A 20,991-nucleotide genomic window follows, 5' to 3' on the forward strand; every position below is an offset into this window, starting at 1 on the left:
AGACCTAGTGGTGCATGGGAGCGACCCTCCTCACTAATCCTGTCCCTCTGCGTGTGGCTTGGAGCCTGCGGCTTCTCCTTATGGCATTTGTTTTTCTGCAGGTAAGGTGGATCCCTGCAGCTCCCCGGTTTTCCCCGCTGCTGTCCTGCACTCCAGGGAGGAGGCTGGTAGGCACAGGGAGCAGAAGGCTGCCCTGCTCCACAGAAGGGAAAAAAGCTGTCGGCCTGAGCTGGCCAGAGGCAGCCATGCAGGGCGTCTCTGCCCTTGCCTTCTCCGTGCCCAGCTGGAGAGCCCAGAACTGATTGCAGAGCTGGGGAGCCCAGCCCGGGGGTGCTCTGGCAGGGCACTACTTATGCGCTGGGGGGGGGTGATCTTAGAGACAGCGCTCCAAAGTTGGTGAAAGGAGGCTAAGAGCTTGTGGTGGTGTCGAGTGAGAGGGTTTGACTGGAGAGAGGAGCCCATGCCCATGTCCAGCAGGTAGCCACCGGAGCTGGGAAGCGGGTGCAGCTGTCTGGATGTGCGCGCTGCTGCTGCGTAGGCTTGCAGCGTGGTGGGATTAGATTGCTGGGAACAGGAGTCATCTGCGGCTCCTGAGCCTGAAAACATCATATGCTGGCTTCTGGCTTTTCTTTTTATTTTAAGACCACCAGGCAATTCTTATTTGCATGCTCTATAAAACTTTTAAAAAGAGTTTTACAGTTTACTTAGCGTACAAAAGGTATAACCAGCTGTAAAATGAAACAATGGTCAGGGCTGTGGCGAGTCCCACGCAGCAGATCACAAGCCAGGAGGCTCCAGATGCTGGTGGCACCGTACAGCCTGGGCACAGGGTCGTGCCGCGTGCCCTGGCGGTGGTGACAGTGTGTGTGACAGTGTGGGATCCTCTGCTCGCTGAGCCCCTCGCTCAAAATCTTCCTTGGAAGCTTTTGTGGGTCCTCAGCATCTCATGGGCTGAGGTTTCTGAGAGCCTCCGTGTTGTTTTCACTTTGCTCACACCCTGACTCTCATCCGTAATGAAATTTACGCGCTGCAAGTGCAAGTCCAAGAGAGTAAGCGATGGAAACCACGGGGGAAAACAAAAGGCACCCCATCTCTGAAGGGCGCTGGTGTCAGCCTGTGCTGGCAGGGAGTCTCGTCACTACGTAACGATGCACTTATCCCAACGGCGGTTTGTGTTTTGGGAGACAGATGTGCCTTGCAGTTGCTAGTGGAAGTTAAAACGTTAAATATGAAACCCATTCATTTTCTCTTAGTCATACTTTGGATTTAAGCAGATGTTTTGCTAATTTGTGGTTTTCAAATGTAGCATGCTGACAAGACATTTATCATTAACTACAACTTCATCCATGCAGTTTAGCAAATTGGCCAATTATTAACAGTGAGGGTTGCGTGGCGGTTGATGCATAGCTCCTGCTGCTTTGAAAGGCCTAAATTGAAACTCAATACATTTTTACAATATAAATTAATTGAGCTTTGGACCACATCCCTGTTATTCGAGTGCTCTCCGCTCTCATTTGCAGAACGAACAGCCATTTGTAAGGCGCTGAGGAGCTGTAGTGAGTTGTAGTGAGTAGTTGTGCCGTCTGTGAGCAGAGGCCTCTGGTGGTGGAAAAAGTGATGGCTGACATTTTTCTGGTAGGGGCATGAAAATGGCTGCTGCCCAGCATAGGCAGCGTGGGGTACGGGAGGGTGTACGTAGACACGGGCCAGGCTGGCTCTGCCACAGATGATGCAGGAGGCATCCTGGAAGGGTGCAGGGCAGGCAGTGAAAGCAGGGTGGGAGCAGCTGCAGGGAAGCTAGCACTGCCTGCTGCTTTCCATTGTAACACTTCTTTTGCTTTTAACTTTTCTATGCTTTACCCATTCTGATTTGCTTATTCCTGCTTTAAGTTTGCAGGGTTTGATGGGGTGGGTAGAAGAAGGGTTGACGGTGGTGCTGTGAACTGGTGAGGTGTCCCAGAGGTGCTTCCCGAAGCCAGGGACCACCACCATATGCCTAAAAGTATCACCTCTTATTTTCCCAGCTCTGGAATTCAAGCAGGCAATTTAGTCATCATCTATTCATCCCGTGTACGAGACTTGAAGGAGAACACTTTAATGCACCTTTAATTTGTACAAAGTATAAAGATCTTGATTTTCACCAGCTGGCACTGCAGAAATTTTGCCTTATGTTCCAGCTGAACTGGCAAAATTCTTCAGGACAGTTTGTTCATAGTTGCTCCAGCTTCTGGCAAATCATTTGCTTATTTTCCTCCCCTATATTTGCATCTGCACAACAGGGAAACTATAACTTCTACAGAACAGGCTGCCATGCAGATTAATTAAATGAGAACTGTAAATAGCTAAAATAAATACATGCGGTGTATTTAATCTTGCTTTATGCAGCCAGGTGTGCTGGGTGTGAAGTACCGACAGGGCTGGCTTTGCAGTCCCACTTGATGTACTTTCTTTCACATCTCCCTCCTCTGTGGAGAGGGCAGTAATGGTCAGGAGAATTGATGTCCCAGCAGGGAGGCCAGAGGTTGCACAAGAGCAGAGGAGAAAAAATGTAGGTTTGGGGATGGTGTGGGAGAGCTTGTGCTGCCTCTGTTCCTGGTCTGCATTAGAGGCATGAGTCCTATGGGTACTTAAAAAGAGCTGAAGGCCTGGTTCAGAGGGTGGGTGAGGGATGCAATGGGGGTTTTGAAGAGAGATCTTTGGCATGGTTGTCTCCCTAGCAGCTTTCTGATTGAAAGGGATGTTGAAGAGAAGATAACGGGTGATATCTGCCTTGTCAGACCACCACCTCAGGTTCCCTGAGTGTAGATAAGCTGAGTCTCCAGGAGCGGTGGTGTATCCTGTGCCAGGTAGGCTTCGGGTGAATTCGGCTAACCGGGATCCTCACTTTTTGCAGCGCTGCCAAGCTCCTGGAGAAAAGTCCGTTCTCCGTCGGCGCCCCGAGCCCCCTGCTCCCCTCGCCGGCCAGCCTGCAGCTGGCGCAGCTCCAGGCGCAGCTCACCCTCCACCGGCTGAAGTTGGCTCAGACCGCCGTCACCAACAACCCAGCCGCCGCCACTGTCCTCAACCAGGTGCTCTCCAAAGTGGCCATGTCCCAGCCCCTCTTCAACCAGCTGAGGCACCCCACCGTGATGAATGCCCCCCCTCAGGGCCACGCCGCAGGGCCGCCCCAGGGACCCGGCATCGCCGGCGCGAGGTTCCCCTCTGGCGGCATTGCCTTTCCTGCCCAGAGCCCGGCATTAGCCGCGCCGGGGGGCAGCCTGGGGCCCGTGCAGGCCCAGGCCCCCAACGCCATCGTCATGAGTCCCTTTGGGGGCGTCATGGCTCCCACCTCCGGCCAGCAGCCCATGGTGGTGGGTCTCAACAAGGCGGGCACCTCCACTTCTGCCACCACCACGGGGGGCTTCTATGACTACAACAAGCAAAACGCCGCCAATGCCGCCCCTCAGGCGTACGCCTCAGAGGGGGACCAGCCCGGCCAGCATGGCTTCCTCGCCGGCGGGGCTCACGCTGCCTCCTCGGCGGTGGGGCCACGCTTTGAGGGTCACTTTGGGGCTCCTGGCCAGCTGCAGCACGAGGCGGCAGCGGCCACCTTCCCCAAGGAGGCCTACGGGGCGGCGGTGGCGGCCCAGCACGGGGCAGCACGGGCCTTCCCCGGCGACCCGAACGCCGGCTCCCACCCGAAAGGAGATCCCGTCCTGCATGGCAGCGGTACAAGCAACAGTTGGGAAAATATCCCTAATTTCCCCAGCCAAAACAAGCCTGACCTTGTGCCCGGCGACAGCCTGTGGCCGTCAGCGAGTCAGCAGCAGTATGAAATAAGAAACGAGCTCTACAACCCCGAAGAGCCGACACCTGACACAAAGTTCAGCGCCGCCGCTCCCCCCGCCTTCGGCCGCCTCAACCACAGCAAGCAGAGCTTCGGCAGCCCTCGCATGAGGCAGAAGGAGGAGCGGAGCAGCGGTGGTGGCGGCGGTGCCCCCGACCTGCCCGCCCGCTCCCTGCCGCCCCACCAGCTGGGCGACCTCCGCGGCGTAGCCCCCCTCCACTTCCCCCACGTCTGCGCCCTCTGCGACAAGAAGATCTTCGATCTGAAGGTGAGTGGTTTTAAGGCGCCTTCCTGGGCACGGTTGGGACGCATGAACGGGATGCCTGGTGGTTGATCTGGCTGCTGGCTCTTGCCACCCCATTGCCAAGGAGGTGGCCCAGGAGAAGCAGAGATGAAGGGGCTGTAGTTTTGCTTAGGGCGCTGTACGTCTGTGTCGTGGCGATTCCTGGGGTTTCAGGACCTGGTTTGGTTCCACATCTCACGATGAGAAATGTGAGGTCCGGGCTGGGGTCGCGGCTCATGTCCTGGGCCCAAAACGAGGGGAGGAGGAGCTTGAAGCTGATCCCCGGCTCCTCGAGCCGGTGTCGTAACCCCACATCTGTGGTTTCATCTGCCTCTCCCTTTCTCTTCGCGTTTCTGATCCCAAAGGCTTTCCCCAAACAGCCCTGTGGAAGCAGCTTGCTTAAACAAAACAGAGCATTTGGATAAAATGATTTTAATCATTCCTCTGTTGGGATCTCTTCCTCCTTCTAGTAGCTGTAGGGAAAATTTAGGACTCAGGGTCCCCCTGCGATGTTGGCCTTGAAGCAAGGAGCTGCCCAGCACGTGTGGTGCAGACCAGGCTCCCACTTCTCTGTTCGTACTGCCAAGGGAGCTCCAAATTCAACCTCACCCTGGAGAAACAGCTTCCCAGTTGCCTGGAGAGCCTGTGTGCTAAGTCACGTTATATAGGTCAGGTCTGGAGAAGTCCATTGACGTGGCCCTCTGAGCCCCACAGCCATTCATGGGCTCTGGCTGGCGTTGCTCTGGCCTCCTGGTGAGCCCTGCTCAACAAGTCCTCACAGCCTTATCCATCACATTACAGGACCAGCACCTAAACCACAAAGGCATGTGTTTTCACGCTGACGGGGGCCCAACAAAAACATTACAACAGCATTTATATAGGAAGGAAGATGGCCAGCAAATTAAATGGTACCTGGTACTTACACACCTGGGGGGCTTTGGGATGTTTGAATATATTTGCTCTTTTGTTTCCCTTTTACTTTTTGAGCAGCTGCTTGCAATAGGATTTGCTGTGGTTACTGCCACTACAGGGCTGGTCTGAAGTAGCCCTCATCTTTTCATTAAACATTTTAAAAGGGCAGGGAAAATATCATTATGGTGAGTTTTGGTAGATCTGTTTGCTGGTGTTTAATACACTGCCTCATTTGGATCATAGAAGTGTAAATGGCTAAATGTATTTGGACAAATTTTGGTAATCTATTGAAATGAACAAGCGCTGTCCTGGCTGCCCTGTGTGCTGAGCACCTTCTTTGTGGAAGTTGCAGGAATTGAGGGTGCTCAGTGCCTTGCAGGATGAGCTCTTCAGCTAAAGTAACTAAATGAATAGAAATATACTGGATTTGAAAACTGTACAGAGAAGCTCTCCTTTGGTAAAGAAACTGATAATTTAACTTGCAAGTGATGAATCAGTAAATGCATTGGATGAAGGTGCACTTGGTTCCAACATCACACAAATTCAGCATCTCAGTATTGTTTTTAGAATAAGGTAAACTCAATGGAGAGACAATCTCTTGTAAATTTGTCTCAGGATTTTTCCTATGCTCATCATCTCTTTGTTTCAACGTAGGACTGGGATCAGCACATTAAGGGAAGTCTTCACATCCAAAAATGTATGGCTTTTTCAGATAAGTAAGTATTATTTTAGAGACACTTCTCCAACTGAATTTCTAACAGAGCATCCCTTACTTCAGTGGCTTTACACCGGGAATTCACTGTATAATGATTAAGCTTTAATATTTACGGCACATTATGCATGCTTCTAAAGTTCTTTTCTTTCTTTTCCAGCACTGGTATCCGGTGTGTGTTAAGCACAGGAGATGGAACATTGCATTTATCACCAAATAATGCAGCAGTTTTCAATCCATCTAGTATCGAAGGTGAATGGTTGTATGTGTAATAGTTAAGAACACTTTTTCTTTTAATTGAAAGGGAAGTGTCAGTCTCTGGGGAAAAGTGGACATTTAAAATGAAATGTGATACAAGTTTTCAAGGAAAACTTTTTAGAAGTTGTGCACAGAAGGGGTAAAAGCCATTACTGTGCCTTTCAAAGTATGAATTTCTTTTTCTTTCAAACAATGACTTGTTTTCACAGTACAACAAAATAGTGTATAATTTGTGTAGAGACTATGAAATTAATTATTATGTAAATGGGGCATTGCTTACTGAGCATACTAATACAATTAATATGAGTCAAGATTTTAATGAAATGTGTGTAATTCATTATTTAGATTTCCCACCAAATGTCGGCTCATCTTTTATCACTGCATCAGCAAGATCCTTTGGCCAGCCAGGTTCTACATTTTCTTCTCCTCCATCAGGGGTAAGAGTGAGTACCTAAGCAAATTGATCTCCGTGTCAACATTCTTGTAGAAGCCACTTCTGCTTACTAGAATGAAATCCCTGAAGGCTTCCTTTTAGATAATAATCTGGATATTCAGCCTGTTATTTCAACTTCCCTGCAGCAATTTTATGCTTTTGATTTTGGCCAAATCAGAACTCGATTGCAGGGTTTTTTTTTTTCCCAATGCTAAAAGTTGTTTGTTTTTTAGAGATTTGAGGAGGCAGGTAAATGGTTTTGTGTGTCTCTCATTGACTTTCCCCACCATTTTCTGAGCCTTTTCAACCCAGGAAGGTCAGCTTTGGCTTGGAAGGAAAATTTGGATTAGTTTTCACTTACTCTGAATATTGCTCCCAGCAAGCATCTCTCCAGTTATTTGTTTGTAGCCATTGCTCTCTGCCTCTCCCATGCTGGAGTCCTTTTCCCAGGTAGCAATAGTGGCAAAGACAGTGCTGCAGCTTCACTGTTACTCACCTGGGGGGGCCCAGATCAATTCATTATACTGGATTAACTTTTTCTTAGCTTATTTTAGTGTACTGTTTATATCATTTGCTGCCACTGGTAACCTTTCAGCAAGTTTGCTTTGGTGCACAGCATTCCATGGTTCATATTTATTAGCCCCACACACACATGTTCAAGACAGGCCCCCAGTTACATTGCTCCAAAGTACACTTGAATTCTTAGCCCTGTAATCAAAAAATGCCAGAGAAAAAAAAAAAGGATAACATTAAAAGTGGTTCTTACACTGATAAAGCAGAAAGATTTTAGGAGGGGAAAAAAAACAAAAACAAAAAAAAACCAAAAAAAAAGCCAGGGAAAAAAAACAAATAAAAGCAAATCATGGAAATACAAAGTTGTTGGGGTTAAAATGAAGCTCGACATATATTGGATTAAAGCTGGAGACATCAAGGACTCATGTTAGGGTGTTCATGGAATAGCAGTAATAATCCAGGGCTGTAAGTTTTCACTTGATAGCTTTTGTGTATTTATCCTGACGTGGTCTCAAACGCCCTGGAAAACCAGGCTGAGTTGTGTCCCTTTGCCACTCCAGTTCACATCAGGCCTTGCTTATGGAAACATCACCCAGATTTGTATAATCCAGCCAATTTTTTCCTGGGACAGAGGTTATTTGAAGGGGTTTTATCTTCTGCCCGTCACAGACACTGTGTGTGCAGGGGAGCAAAGAGCAGAGCTGCTCATGACGGCTGCCTCCAAGGTCAGAGGTGGAGTAGCAGCGGGTGTGGAGGAATTTTCCTTTTCATCATGTCTGTCAGCCTTGCAACAAATGAAATTACTGCTAATGCCAGTATCATTTCTCCTTAGAATCTGTCACTATTTATCATTTAAGCTGCTTGCAGAAGTGCTCTGTCTGAATGACCTGTGATACTATGAGAGATAAAAGAAACAATAATTTTGATTTTGCTGGGGGCTGTAAATCCTCTTTTTCTTCAGAAGCTCATTGGGTGGACAGGGAGCTATATTAGAGGTGTTAAGATTCAGTTTGCCAGCTGTCATTCACCCACAACCCAGGTGGCTTGTAATTTATTACACCTTTGCACGGTAGTATTCACTTTCAGCTAAGCTGATGCCATTTAATCTCTCCAGTGGGAGATTATACTTGACCCTGCATGTAATCATAAACAAAGTGTTCAGATTTCTGGAAGAGCTTGCTCTGTGCTACCCGTCTGCAAATAACTCTATCCCTCTTCAAAAGGCGAGTACCGTGCTACAAGTCTTCACTCGGGCACGGAGAGACATTAGCACTGGAGGGATGGGACTGTCACTGTCTTATTATCTTTAGAAAAAATCCATGTGAGGCTCAAGAAGGGGATAAGGAACTTAAAAAGCAAAAAAAAAATAAAAAAAAATTGGGAGAAATAAAAATCTGTAATAAAAATTCACCAACTTGGCTGGTGAAATAAGATGACAATGCATTTCACTGCTGTGTATCAAATTGTTTTTGTAGTAGTTGTCCAACTGCATTGGTAATCTCTGTAGTCATTTGTTGAAGAGAAAGTTAACTTAAGAGTCTTATAAAAAACTGCATTCAACACTTGACACACAACAGCTCCTCTAACTTCCAGACTGTGGATACGGAAGGTGTATATTCCTTTTCTGGCTGTGATTTACAGCCCTATTTAATGAATGGATCCAATTTAACTTCAATCAGCTGACAAGATTATTGCTGGGTACAGCCCATTGACTTCTGGTATGAGTATGTGACCACTTCTTAACCATGAATTACAGCAGATTTATGGCGTAGCATTTTAATTTAAGCTATTGCCAGTTGTGGGGAGGTGGTAACATCTTAACATGGTTTGATTTAATGTACTGCTGAACGCGTGTCCGAACACGGGCTCTGGAGCCTACAGAGGGAACAGCGAAATCTTTCTGGTTCCAGAGACTCTTAACATGCCATCTCTTAACAGATCTAACAAAACAAACAGAAGTGCAACTGGTGACCTGGGGTGTTCCTACACTGGGATTGCATTTGCTGTCGGGAAGGTTTCCTTTTTCCCCAATGGCTGTAGTTGTATTCCTCTGCTGCCTTGCCAGATGCACACAGCCATCACTTCCTTTTCTGTTCCAGTGGAGTAGAGTTGCTTCATCTTTTTCAGGATCAGGTCTTTGTTATTCTTCTGCTAAAGAAAATATCTTCTGGAGTTGGGCACTTCTTTGACCTACCTTATGCACCTGGGCAGGCTCTGTCAGATGCAAGCTAAATAGCAGACCACTGTATAACATAGGGTCTTGCTGCAGCAAAATACACCAGTGGTTAAGTGGTGAAGCCTGGAGGGAAAGTAATGGGATGAAGGTGTAAATAAGATAACATTAGCTCTGTAACTTGTGAACTTGCTGACAAGCCAAACATTTGTGATGGCTCTGGTGAACTTGATCCCACAAGATTAGGTGATTTGCATCTTCCCTTGAATGGCACAATTTTAACTGAAGGTAGAGTTACTTCTTCAGTAAAATCCTAACAGCAGAGGTCATAAACAGGGAAGTAGTCTGGGAAGACTTAATCCTGTGTGAGCAATGTTTCACGTGCCATTAGCTGGGGTAAATTATGTTCCTCTCTGCGTATATCCCAATGCCTCTTTGCACAAGAAGTGCAGAGCCTGTTTTCCACGTCAGGGAGATGGGCAGCTCTTTGGGAACTGCCCCAGCACTCCAAAATAGACTTCCACTCTTGGGAAGTGATTACTGCACCGACACTGTGTGCCTGTGCCAGCCCACTTTGGGAGCCCTGCCTCTCTGTCTGTCCAGTGGTCACTATTCCCCCAGGGGAAAAGTCCCTCCTACTGCGTGTTGTTGCAATGAGAGGGGAAAGTAGTAGGTTTTCCAACCTGAGGTACAGCTGTGACATGCTAGGGAGCTGAAACCCTGGAGTCCATCAGGTTTGAGGTGGCTAGTTGGTTTTGGCAGCAATATTGTTAGTCCTGTTTGAACGAGATCATCTATTCAAGAAATCCTCTCCACTTTGTAATGTCCAGGGACGGAGACTCCCTTGCAAGCTGCACTGCAGTTAAACATTCCCCTTCCCGTTTGTATTTCTAAACCAGGATGTTAAAATACTAGGTTTTACAGAAGCATATTTTCCTTAATAACAGGTACGCAGAACAGAACATTTCATTTTTTGCAAAAATGTAAGGTCTTATCTAGCCGATGGATTGTCTAAGATTAAAACATTGTTTTGAGTTGTTTTTTTCCCCAGTTTCCCCAGAGGAAATCTACACTGGGTCGAGTTGTTCACATCTGCAACCTCCCCGAGGGAAGCTGCACAGAGAATGATGTCATTAACCTGGGCCTCCCGTTTGGGAAGGTCACCAACTACATCCTCATGAAATCCACTAATCAGGTACTGTGCATTTGGGGTATTGATGTCTAATAAAGACATACTGAGATGAAAACAGAATCTTTGGGGAAAATAGCCTGAGGGTTTTTGTAATAGAAACTTAAATATATGAATATATAAAGTAAAAAAATAAGAAGGTGTTCACGGAATGAGGTGATGGCATAAACATGACCACTGCCTCCGCACCAGTGAGGAAGTGAGGGAAAGGTAATATTTTCATATATCAAGAAAGATTAGATTCCAGTCATTTAGTTTTTAACTAAACCAGCTTCTAAAGTTGCTTATCAGCTTTATTAGCTGGGTTGAAACCATTATTTGCAGTTAAAAGGAGGCTGAGCAATGGACTCCAGGGCTGGAAAGGTACCCAGTTCCGTACTACTGAGACATTTTGCATGAGAAGAATCCAAATGAAAATTATTGGGCTGCTTTTTCTCTCTTATACTTTGTATTTATGTAGTAGATTTTAAAGCTCTCCCCATTTGTGCTAGGCCTTTCTGGAAATGGCTTACAGTGAAGCAGCACAAGCCATGGTGCAGTACTACAAAGAAAAACCTGCTATGATAAACGATGACAAGTTACTTATTAGGATGTCTAAAAGATACAAGGAATTGCAGCTGAAGGTAAGATAGTAATCCTGATCAGATTTCCTGAGTTTCCATGTGATGTCTGGAAAATCTATCTAAAAATCTTTGCCAATTACTGCTTTCTAATTAATGCTTTAATATTATGGAAAAAAATAATAAAGATAAATTAATGAATGTATATTAATGATCCTTTATACTTAGCTGCTTGCTCTTGGAAAAGATTCCATTTTCTTTTGACCTCTTACACCATTATTTAAAAAATCCCTTCTGAGCTTCCTTCTGATCAGGCTCCCCACATTGCTTGATCCAACAAAGGTCTGAAACACAGAGCCATGTGTAAGTTGCAACATGTCAGCAAAATGAAGGTGGTCCTATCCTTTTAGTCAGGCATTAAGCCTGAAGTGATGCTTTTCACTGCTTCTATGCTTGAGCCATAGCACAATGCAATACCCAGGAGTGATGGCAGGGCTAAACATCACACTGATTTCTTTTTTGTTCTTTCTTGTGAATGACCTAAATTAAAAAGCAAGATTTTTTTATTTTTGATGTAGAGTCAGAACAGAGCAATAGTCTTTGGACTTCACATCACACTTCTGATGTGAACACCTGAGTGATGTCCAAAAAAGAGGGTTCTTGGGAGCGTATTTATGGAAGCTTATTTAATGCCACGTGTAATGCTAAGAGTATTTTTTTTCATGGAGATTTGGACTGGAACTGGCAATGCAGAGCTGAAAAGCTTCAAACTGTATTATCTAACACAGCACAAAGTTGTTTTATAAAATAACATGCCAAGTTAAGAGTTTAAGGGGCCTTTTACGAGCCTTCAGGAAAAACAAGTAACTCAGATGGTTTGGTTTGACCTTTGGAAAAGCCTCTTTCTCTCCTGTACGTGTATAATAGCTTAAGAACACTTAAGGGAGTTGCCAAAAGTCCAGAAACCAGGGCAGTGTTTCTTGGTGTGGTGGTGAGGGGTTCGGATGTAAGGTGGTGGAGCCTGTGCATCTTAACATAGAGACAGAAGAGTGTGGGAGTTTGCCTAGACTTCAGGAAGATTGTCAGCCTTTCCAGTGGCAGTTTTTCAGGTCATGGCATTATTTTTCTTTGCACAAGCAAACGCCCTTTCTCGTTGTTAAGAACAAACAAACAAACAAACAGAAGTGCAAGATGGAAGGGGGAATATGCATGAGCTATTTACCACTACACACTGCTCTGAGTTCCTGCATGATTATGTTGCTCAGCTCTGCATGCTCCAAGTGTTTGTCGAATTGCCTGCACTCCAGCCTGGAGCAGCACATCTTTTGTAAAGGATCTTGAACCTCAAGTAATTAGCGCTTCCTCTATGCATCTCTCTTGCACTTAGCTTTTCTGAAGCTCGTGTCTAAACATAGTCTCTTAGAGCTGCACTCCAGAATGAGCTAAACTCTGAGACGAAGAGAAGGCAGTTCAATCCTAGAGGGTCAGAGAAAGTCTGCTATACATAATTTTTCTAATATCTGAATTAAATATCTGATTTGTTTCCTCTTATATCCAATTTCTAGAAAATACTCTGTAGTGAATGCGTGTCAGGGAAGTACAAGGTAGTTTTCAAAGCCTGTTACAGCAGCCACATGTGGGGAGAAAGTGCTACAATGTAATGGAGCAAATTTTCCGTTTGCATCATTTTACTGCTTTGATCATGTTATTGAGATACCAGCTGCAGAAAAGACTGTAACCACAACACTGAAACCAAATATTTCCTCAGTAGTAGTAGAATTAAATGATGCAGGGATGTTGTTTCTTGAAGGACAAATCACCTACGCTAGCTTGGAGAGCACTGCAGCATGCTAAACAGTGTCTTTGTCTTATTTAGAAACCAGGTAAGAACGTGGCTGCCATCATCCAGGACATCCACTCACAGAGGGAGAGGGACCTGCTGCGTGAAGTGGACAGGTAAAGTTTCTCCATAGTTTGGAACTGGGACCTGGATAAGTCTGTAAACCTACAGGTAGAAAAAGCATTATCTGCGTGCTTCCCTCTATCTCATTTGCTTTCTTAATTTGGATTTCACTTCAAATCCCTGTAAAAATGTAAGTGGGTTCAATAGTAGGTGCAGGGCCTATATGATGAGATCAGATTAAAACCGTGCGTGTTATGAAAATAACTGAACTCTTTCCTACGGATGATGATGACTCAGAAAATGCACCTGGCATGTGAAGAACACACAAATGAAGCCCTTCTCCTCCCCTCCCTCTTGAGTGAAAAGAGCAAAGGCTGGGAGTGTTGCGAGACCTAGAGGGAAGGAGCTGGTTCACATTACAATGTATTTGGGTGTATTTCTGATCTGCCTGGCTTCTGGACCTTCCAGTAAAAATGGAGAGGCATCGGAGTCCTAAAACATCTTTTTTAAAGAGGTGACCTTCGTCACTTTTTTCTCGGCGATACCCTAGATGAGTGAGTATTAAGGGTACAGACATTAGGGTCATTGTAAAGGTATTAATGTATTACAAGCTTTTAATGCTAAACCCCTATGAGATGCTTTTAAGAATGAATGACTATATTCTTGACAGATCTGTGGGGATTTAGTTGAGCTCTGTGGATATGACAATGCCTTTCCTCCCGTTCACTGTGTTTGCAGCTGTGCAGTGCATGTCTGTGAAAGGCCTGGGGTCTCAGTTTGCAGTTCCTGTGTGTTTGCAGCATACAAAAAAAGGTGGTAGACCACAGTGGGTGAGCCAGTGACAGCTGTTTTTTCCCTCTGCAGCAGGTATGGCACGGAGAGGCCCCGCTCTCGCAGCCCCATAAGCCGCTCCCTGTCGCCCCGATCCCACACTCCCAGCTTTACTTCCTGCAGTTCACCCCACAGCCCCATGGGGACCGGCAGGACCGACTGGGGAAACGGGAGAGAGTCGTGGGATCAATCCCCCTATTCCCGACGGGAGGAGGAAAGAGACAGCAGAGAATGGCGAGAGAACGGGGATGAGAAGAGGGACAGGACTGACACGTGGGTACACGAGAGGAAACATTATTCCCGACAGCTGGACAAGTTTGATTTGGATGAACGGATCGAAGGAGGCAGAGGGCACAGAGATAAATATTTAAGGAGTGGTTCCCCTGGCTCCCTTCATCCTTTATCTGGCTACAAGAGCAGGGAAGATGACTATTACCGAAAAACCTCCAAGTCAAAATCTGACAAGTTTCAGAGGCAGCTGCAGGATTTACCTGGCAGGTCGAAGAGAAAGGAAGAGGCAAAGTCAAGGGAACGCAGGCATTCGTACAGCGAGGACACCGCCAGGGAGGAGGGGACTGAACAGAAGCACAGCAAAGCGTCTGAGGGCTCCAGGCAAAAACAAAGTGATAAGAATAAGGCCAAGAAAGCTGAAAAAGACCAAGAGGAAGATGCTGCTGCTGAAGGCAGTGATGTGAAGGAAACCAAACCTCCCGAGAATGAGGTAAACAGAGCTCTCAAACTATATGTAAGAAGAAGGTAAACGCCGGAGTAATATAATTTCTCAAATATTTTAGATCACTTGCTGTGGGTGTGGTGCTGGTGACATGCAGTATTTTGCCATGGTAAAATCTGGGAATATAGCCCTGGAAGAGATCTTGGGAGGTCATTTTGTCTGTCTTTGTCCAGATTTTGAGGGAAAGGGAACAGACAGCTCCCAACAAAACCAGGCAACAGTCTGATGTTTGCACACAGGTTGTGTGTGCAGAGGCAGTTGCCCTACTGCTCTCTCTTCTAAGTCTGCGCAGAATGCCCTGTAGCTGCTCTCTCTGCATCCATCACCTCCTTCCACTACCTGTGATGTGGATTAAGTTATTTGGGGATTAAGTGGTATTTTACAGGGATGTGCAATATTTGTAGGACAACACAGGGAACTGGTTGTTATACCGCTAAAACGGGGAGTGAACTTTTAACGAGGAACATTTTGTCTTTGGTCAACTCAACAGAAGAATTGGCTTTTATTAATCCTATGTCCCTACCCTCAGCTCTGGCAGGGATAATTCACACCACTCCCTTCAATGTGCTGTCTCCAGGAGTCTTTTCCCATGACAGAACTGCTGAATTGGCTCACTGAAATTATGGGATCTCTGGAGAAATAGTCCCAGTTGGTAACGTGGCAGCGTTTGTGGGTTTGATTTTTCACTGGGAAAAAGCAGAGAGGGAACAGACCAGTCTGCCTCACTCAGCCAGTCCCAGTAGAGCCCATGCTCATATCCCCACCCTACGGGGATCCTGTTACTGGCCCTTGGCCACCGTGCCTCCCCCAGGCCCCCCTGGTGATACACGGCTGCCATCCACCCCCGGAGATGCTGGCACGGGAGGCTGCAGAGCTGCTTTGCTGCCCAGGGGTCCATCTCTAGCTTGTGACTTTGTGCTGCCAGGGCCATCTTTGGTTGTTTTCAGTTGACCTTGTGTTTGTTCTTGTGCGGGGGCAAGGTTGGTGGAAATGTCTAGATCTTGTAACTCAGCTAGTCTCTGTGTCAGGCAGCAGCACTACCTCATGCCATAGATATGTGTGGCTGTACCACCTTTTTTCCTCCTTCTCCTTTGGCTGGTATTTCACTGTGATGGATGGTTCCTTGGGAGGAGATGTCAGACTGAAATGTCAGACAGCATCCTAAATCACCAGCGTTGCACACTCCTCTGCGTGTTTTTCAAGTTATTTTAAAGTTGCTTTGTTAAAGGCACACCTCTGCAGGGACTACTGCTAATAATTTATCTTAAAAGGAAGAAACAGGTTTGAATGTCTTGAACTCACTCTTTTGCTTCATCCCTCTTTCACCAAGTGCCAGGTAGTACTGTGGCAGTACTTCCAAAGTATGAACTCTGCGAGCAGTTGCATTCTCAACTGATCCTACTTCAATAAACAAAACAGTTGAGGTCTTTTGCAGAGTTTTAACACTGCTGCTCTCCTCACCATATCTGAGCCAACATAACAGTTGTGGGTAGAGAACAGAGGGGTGGAGGCTGGAAATTTTAACGAATTCACATTCTCCCCCACCTGTCTTCTAGCCAATTCTATGATGTGAGTTACACCTCTCTAATTTTGTTGCACTTTTCTCAATTCTTATTTGTGCAGCTTTGCTAACGGAATCCAATTCTTGGGTCTTTTCCCACAGCCCAGTTGACTTGCATAAACTTTAGAAATAAAGAATGTGACCTTGTGGTGACTTTGTTTCCCTAAACCCAGAATAGAAACATAATAGAGCACCACTGTGTGTTGCCATACGTGTGTATGTTGTATTTATTTTAGCTTGGAAAAGAGGAGCAACTTCCAGAGAAGAGCTCACCTTCAGCTAATAAACAAGGAAAAGAATCTGGAGAGATTCTGGAAAACACAAGAAAAGAGAAGGTTGGTGACACGTTGTTGGTGCAGCTTCCACGACAAAATGAGTGAAACCCCAGGTTTGGTAGCACATTCTCCCAACTGAAATATTAAACCCCCATGGAAAGACACGTAAAGGGGTTGTGGGGGGGGTTGTCTAAATTACCTTGCCTTATCTTGACCTCTGCAATAAGGGATAGCTTTTCCTGAAGTCTTCAGAACTCTTTTTTTAGTTGCTCTTTGCCCATGTACATTGCTTCACATGCATTGCCCTTGGCACTGGCAACTGTAATGCATGCCCAAGCGAACCGTGGAACTTTGTGAACCGTGCCCAAAAATAGGAGTTGTGGTCAGTTAGTGGAGGAGGAGGGGACTAACGATGAAAACTTTTTCAGAACATTGGCCTTAGATGGACTAGAGATAGTAGCCTCTTCTGATTGTTTCTGGTTTTAATTAAATAGTGTCTTTACAGCAGCCCTACTGCAGCATCGCAGTCGGGGACAGCAATGTCCTTGGAATTCCTCCAGCTTCATATCTGTAGGGTCATGGGTTGATGGTCAGATATGGAAGCTATTGATATCTGTTGCTGTAGAAAACTGATCTCCTGGCAAGAACAGTGTCAACTCCCAGAGTTTTCGTGCTGTTTCAGGATTCTAGGAGGGGAAGTATGGGAATGGCCAAACAGGAGGAGAATACAGATTATTAATAGATTATGTGTACACGATGAGTCTGGGAGTTGAAATCTAAGCTGCAAGTGTGTCTTAAAAGTAACATATACCTTATAATTCTAATACTTCTTAAGTCCAGTATTAGTGTCTGAGTCCTATAAGTCTTAACTGCATGTATGAGCTATTTCAGATAATGTACCTTGGAGTATAACGGTAAAACTGATTTTTCTTAAGGTCTAGGCCAATCTCTACCAACACAGTCCCTGGCAGAGGGCTCTTGCTGGTGGAAGGAAATGACTGCAGAAGGTAGCCACATTTTCTCAGTCAGTGTAGGAATGTAGAGGACCCAGTCCAGCCAAGCAAAAGCCATAATGGCTAGACTGGGGTTCAGTATGTTCTCATTGTGCTGCCTATTTCTTGCCACCCTGGGATGGAGGTAGAGAGAGAGGTTTGTTTCCTTGGGGATCAGATCACATAGTAGCACCAGCTGCATAATAAAGCATAACAGGTTGTGCCTTGTTCTACTGACTACAGAAAAGCAAGAATCAGGAGACTGGAGAGACTGCAATCCCCAAGGCAGTTACAGGATCTCCACAAAGAGATATATACTCCACAAAGAGTTTATATGATAATTAAAAAGATTGCTTGTCCTTGTGCATAAGGTTTAAAATCACAACACCAAGGCACATTGTTCTTTGAAACTAAAATAGAAGAGGGGTTAGGCATGGCCAGATCAAAGTTATTCCTGGTTACTGATGTTCAAAGCTCATTTTTTAACAGTGATGATCTATAATCACTGCTCTCTCAAATGTTTTACATCTTCGTGACAGGACCGAGACTGGGAGAGTGGAAGTGAGATAGAAGGTGAGACCTGGTACCCTGCTAACATGGAGGAATTAGTGACAGTAGATGAAGTGGGAGAAGATGATTTAATTATGGAGCCCGATATAACTGAGCTTGAAGAAATAGTACCAGTTGATCAAAAAAATAAAAGTGCTTCAGAGATGTGTCCCTGTATGTCAGCCATGCTGGAACTGAAAAACGATCACAGCCACTTAACCAGGAGTGAAGACAAATTTGCCCATAAAGCTTTAGAAACAAACTTCAGATCAGCAAAGGGCAGCGTAGCTTCTAGCGGCTGTCAGGATGATGAGGAGGATGATGATAACGAAGATGCTGTAACTGAAGCATCAAGCCTAAATCTGGACCCTGAGCAGAAGCCAGGAGAATTGCGGGAAGACCAATCTGCTAAGGAGACTGATCCCCAGCAGAAGGAAGGAAAAATTGATAAGAGCTCTGACACTCGTTTAGAGCCTGAAGATCACCATATACCTTCTGTTCATCTGAAAGAAGAGACTCTCCAGCTCCCTGATACATTTATAGATGATTACAAACAGATGGGATCACAAGGAGCCGAGAGCAGAGAAGTTATGGAAATGCTTGTTAAAAATGCTAGTGAAGAAACAAGACACGGAAGCCAAGAGTGTCCAGAGGCCAAGGGTAACTACTGTTTTTTTTCCTTTTCAGCCTGCAGAGAGCCTTGCATGTTTTCTCTGACAGTAGACTGAAATTTATTGCTAACAAGCATAAATGTTGCTAATGGTATCAAGACTTGTCCTTGGAGCGGCTCAGTAAAAGAACCCCAGTGCCTTTCGCCAAACTAAACCATTAGAGGCTCTTAGCTGAATAGTGTAAAGGAAATATGATAAGCAACTTGCAAGCTTTCTGAAAGGCATAAGCTGCTATAATTGTCATGTCAAGGTTCACATGAGTTTAGCTGAACCACTTTCAGTGCCCTGCTAAATTTATTTTGAATTGTCAATGAATTGAGTGACAGTCTCTGAAGGTCAGCAGAAAAGTGTCTGTAGTGTCTGGCTGGCTGCTGGACAAGGCGGGTATTCTTACCCACTGTACTGAAGCCTTGGTAACATGGAAATCATCCCTAGATTGTTACTTCTCAGTCCCTGTTCACACAAATATGTGCCTTTTGTCAGGACTTGCCTTATCATCTCCTGCTATCTACCGCACGCTGCCTTTAATGTAACTGTAGGACATCCTGTGAGATAATGCCAATAAATGTAATCATAGCTGCCTGTTAATATTTTAGGTGTCAGGAGAAAAAATGATCTTGAGTGTCTGAAAGGGAGTTCAGTTTCTCGTCACGCTTTCAAATGAAACTTGAGCGAACGGGCTGTGTTTAATGAACGGAAGTGGAAAACAATATAGAACATGTTGGCCAGGAATGTTCTTTTTTATTGCTACCGCAGCCCATGTGATGGAGAAGGGTTTGTGCACAGAAGTTGCTGGAATATTTTTGAGGTTGCAATTTTCCACCAGTAAAGGCTGGAACATTTTATGTGAACGTCTTGATTTTTGAACTAAGAGATTCGAAATTCGCTCGGTTTTCAATAGTTACCTGTTTGGCCTGAAGAGATGCCTTTCCAGGCTTTGTGTGTTTGGAGATAACGCTGCCATGCAAATTCCCTGGGCCTGGGGATGGCAAGGTCAGCTCTCCTGGGCTGCCCACTTCACGGAAGCCAGCTGATGGAAGAGCTGGGTATCCCAAGAGCATAGTTACTTGGGTGTTTTCAGCTTCCAACTTGCCAGCAGGGAGCCTGGAAGCTCCAGGGGAGCTTGTGCTTCCCAGGTTTCTGCCATGGACTCCATACCTGGGATCTGCAGTGCAGGGCTCTGGGCTCTCTGCAGAGGCATCTGCCAGCTCAGAGGCCCAGAAATCAATTTAAGTGGGACTTAAGTTGCCACAAAGGCCCTGGGGGTCTTAAGAAGAGCTAACTAAAGCTTGAGGGTTTTCCAGGATCTCTGCTGCAGATTTGGAAACCTGGGATGGTTAACTTGAAAGCCAAGCAGTCAGGATTTTATATTATTTTCTTTTGAATCACGCAATAGAGGTATTTAAAACAATGAAGAAAAATTCATTCTCATAGCCAGAAATTGCAGATCTTTGAACTACAGACTTGAAAGGCAGGAAGGGTTTGGTTTGAGAAAAAATATATTTGTTTTATGAGAAAATATATCCCTTATCTAGGCGAAATTTGCAATGCAATAGAAATTTTGTCAGGGTAAGGGAACTAGTTCTTTGATGTAAGAACTGAAGAATAGGAATCAGACCAGTTTATGTGTAATTCTGTTGCTCTTTGATAACAAATTCCTCTTTTTCGAAATAAAAGCAATTCCCATGTTGGGAAAGGAGAGCATCTGTTCTTTTGACTGGCTTTATCTGCCTCAGCAAATCAATCCACTGTTTTCCACACCTTGAATCTCCTGCTCGTGTCCATTAATGTTGGTCAGCAGGTTCCAGCCATCCCATCCCTCCTGGCCAGGAACCAAAATCTTCAAGTGGCCGAGAGCCATAAAGCAGAAACTATCCCTTTGGAGACCTGAGGGTGGGAGAAGATGACAATGGTGCTGCAGGGATCCTACCAGAGGAAGGTTTGCTCTGCCCACACAGCTCCTGAGGCAGTTTGGAGATTTGCTCTCAGCAGGTCCTGGTGCCCCCTCTTTCTCAGCAGCTTCTGTGCAAGCCCAGCTCCATCACTGGTCAGGCAATACCATACATGATTATGGAGCTGCATTCAGACCGTGTGTGTATAATGTTATAGAGCTGTTTAGAGATTAAAGTATGAAAAGAAAAACCATAATGAACATGAAATTAGAAATAGAAAAATGGTCTGCTGGGAGAAACAGAGGTGACTGCCCAGTGGGGTACAGTTGTTGGAGTTGCACTGATTTGAATGGAAAAGCATTTTTTTTTCCCCCAGATTTTACTTCATTTATAGATCCACCCAGAAAGCGTTCCCAAGAAGTTTACAGATGTCTCTTTAAACTAATAAACTGTTTTGCTTCAATACATTTATTCATTTGTTAAGCAAATTCTAGGTACCTGGAAATGAGATCTCTGGAATACCCGGAGGTAGAGTCTAAGAGAAGGCACTCTCCGCCAGGCTGGGAACAGGAGGACGTCTTCACCGAGCTCAGCATCCCCCTGGGTACGGCCACACACCCCCTCTGCCTGCCTGCCCACTGCAATACCTCGAGCTTACAACAAGATGTCACTTTAAGGCTATTGGCTATATTTATTTTTCAGAACAGATGTGAGGAGGGTGGAGG

The 20,991-nt window shown here is 45.6% G+C and overlaps 1 protein-coding gene across 9 annotated transcripts in view; it reads left to right on the forward strand.

The window, feature by feature from the left end:
* Positions 1–20,991, forward strand: part of RBM20 (RNA binding motif protein 20) — a 102,421-nt gene that overhangs the window by 76,842 nt on the left and 4,588 nt on the right. For 8 of the 9 annotated variants that reach the window (XM_014959405.1, XM_014959352.1, XM_014959393.1 and 5 more), the window contains exons 2-12: positions 2,894–4,094; positions 5,676–5,737; positions 5,894–5,985; positions 6,337–6,428; positions 10,162–10,305; positions 10,791–10,922; positions 12,736–12,815; positions 13,627–14,314; positions 16,124–16,222; positions 17,694–18,363; positions 20,751–20,870. In XM_014959405.1, the coding sequence (XP_014814891.1) occupies positions 2,894–4,094; positions 5,676–5,737; positions 5,894–5,985; positions 6,337–6,428; positions 10,162–10,305; positions 10,791–10,922; positions 12,736–12,815; positions 13,627–14,314; positions 16,124–16,222; positions 17,694–18,363; positions 20,751–20,870 (3,380 nt within the window). The remainder of the gene's footprint in view (positions 1–2,893; positions 4,095–5,675; positions 5,738–5,893; positions 5,986–6,336; positions 6,429–10,161; positions 10,306–10,790; positions 10,923–12,735; positions 12,816–13,626; positions 14,315–16,123; positions 16,223–17,693; positions 18,364–20,750; positions 20,871–20,991) is intronic. The other variant, XM_014959360.1, reaches the window with a different exon arrangement.

This window comes from Calidris pugnax, unplaced genomic scaffold (assembly GCF_001431845.1).
Source record: "Calidris pugnax isolate Ruff unplaced genomic scaffold, ASM143184v1 scaffold4, whole genome shotgun sequence".
NCBI lineage: Eukaryota > Metazoa > Chordata > Aves > Charadriiformes > Scolopacidae > Calidris > Calidris pugnax.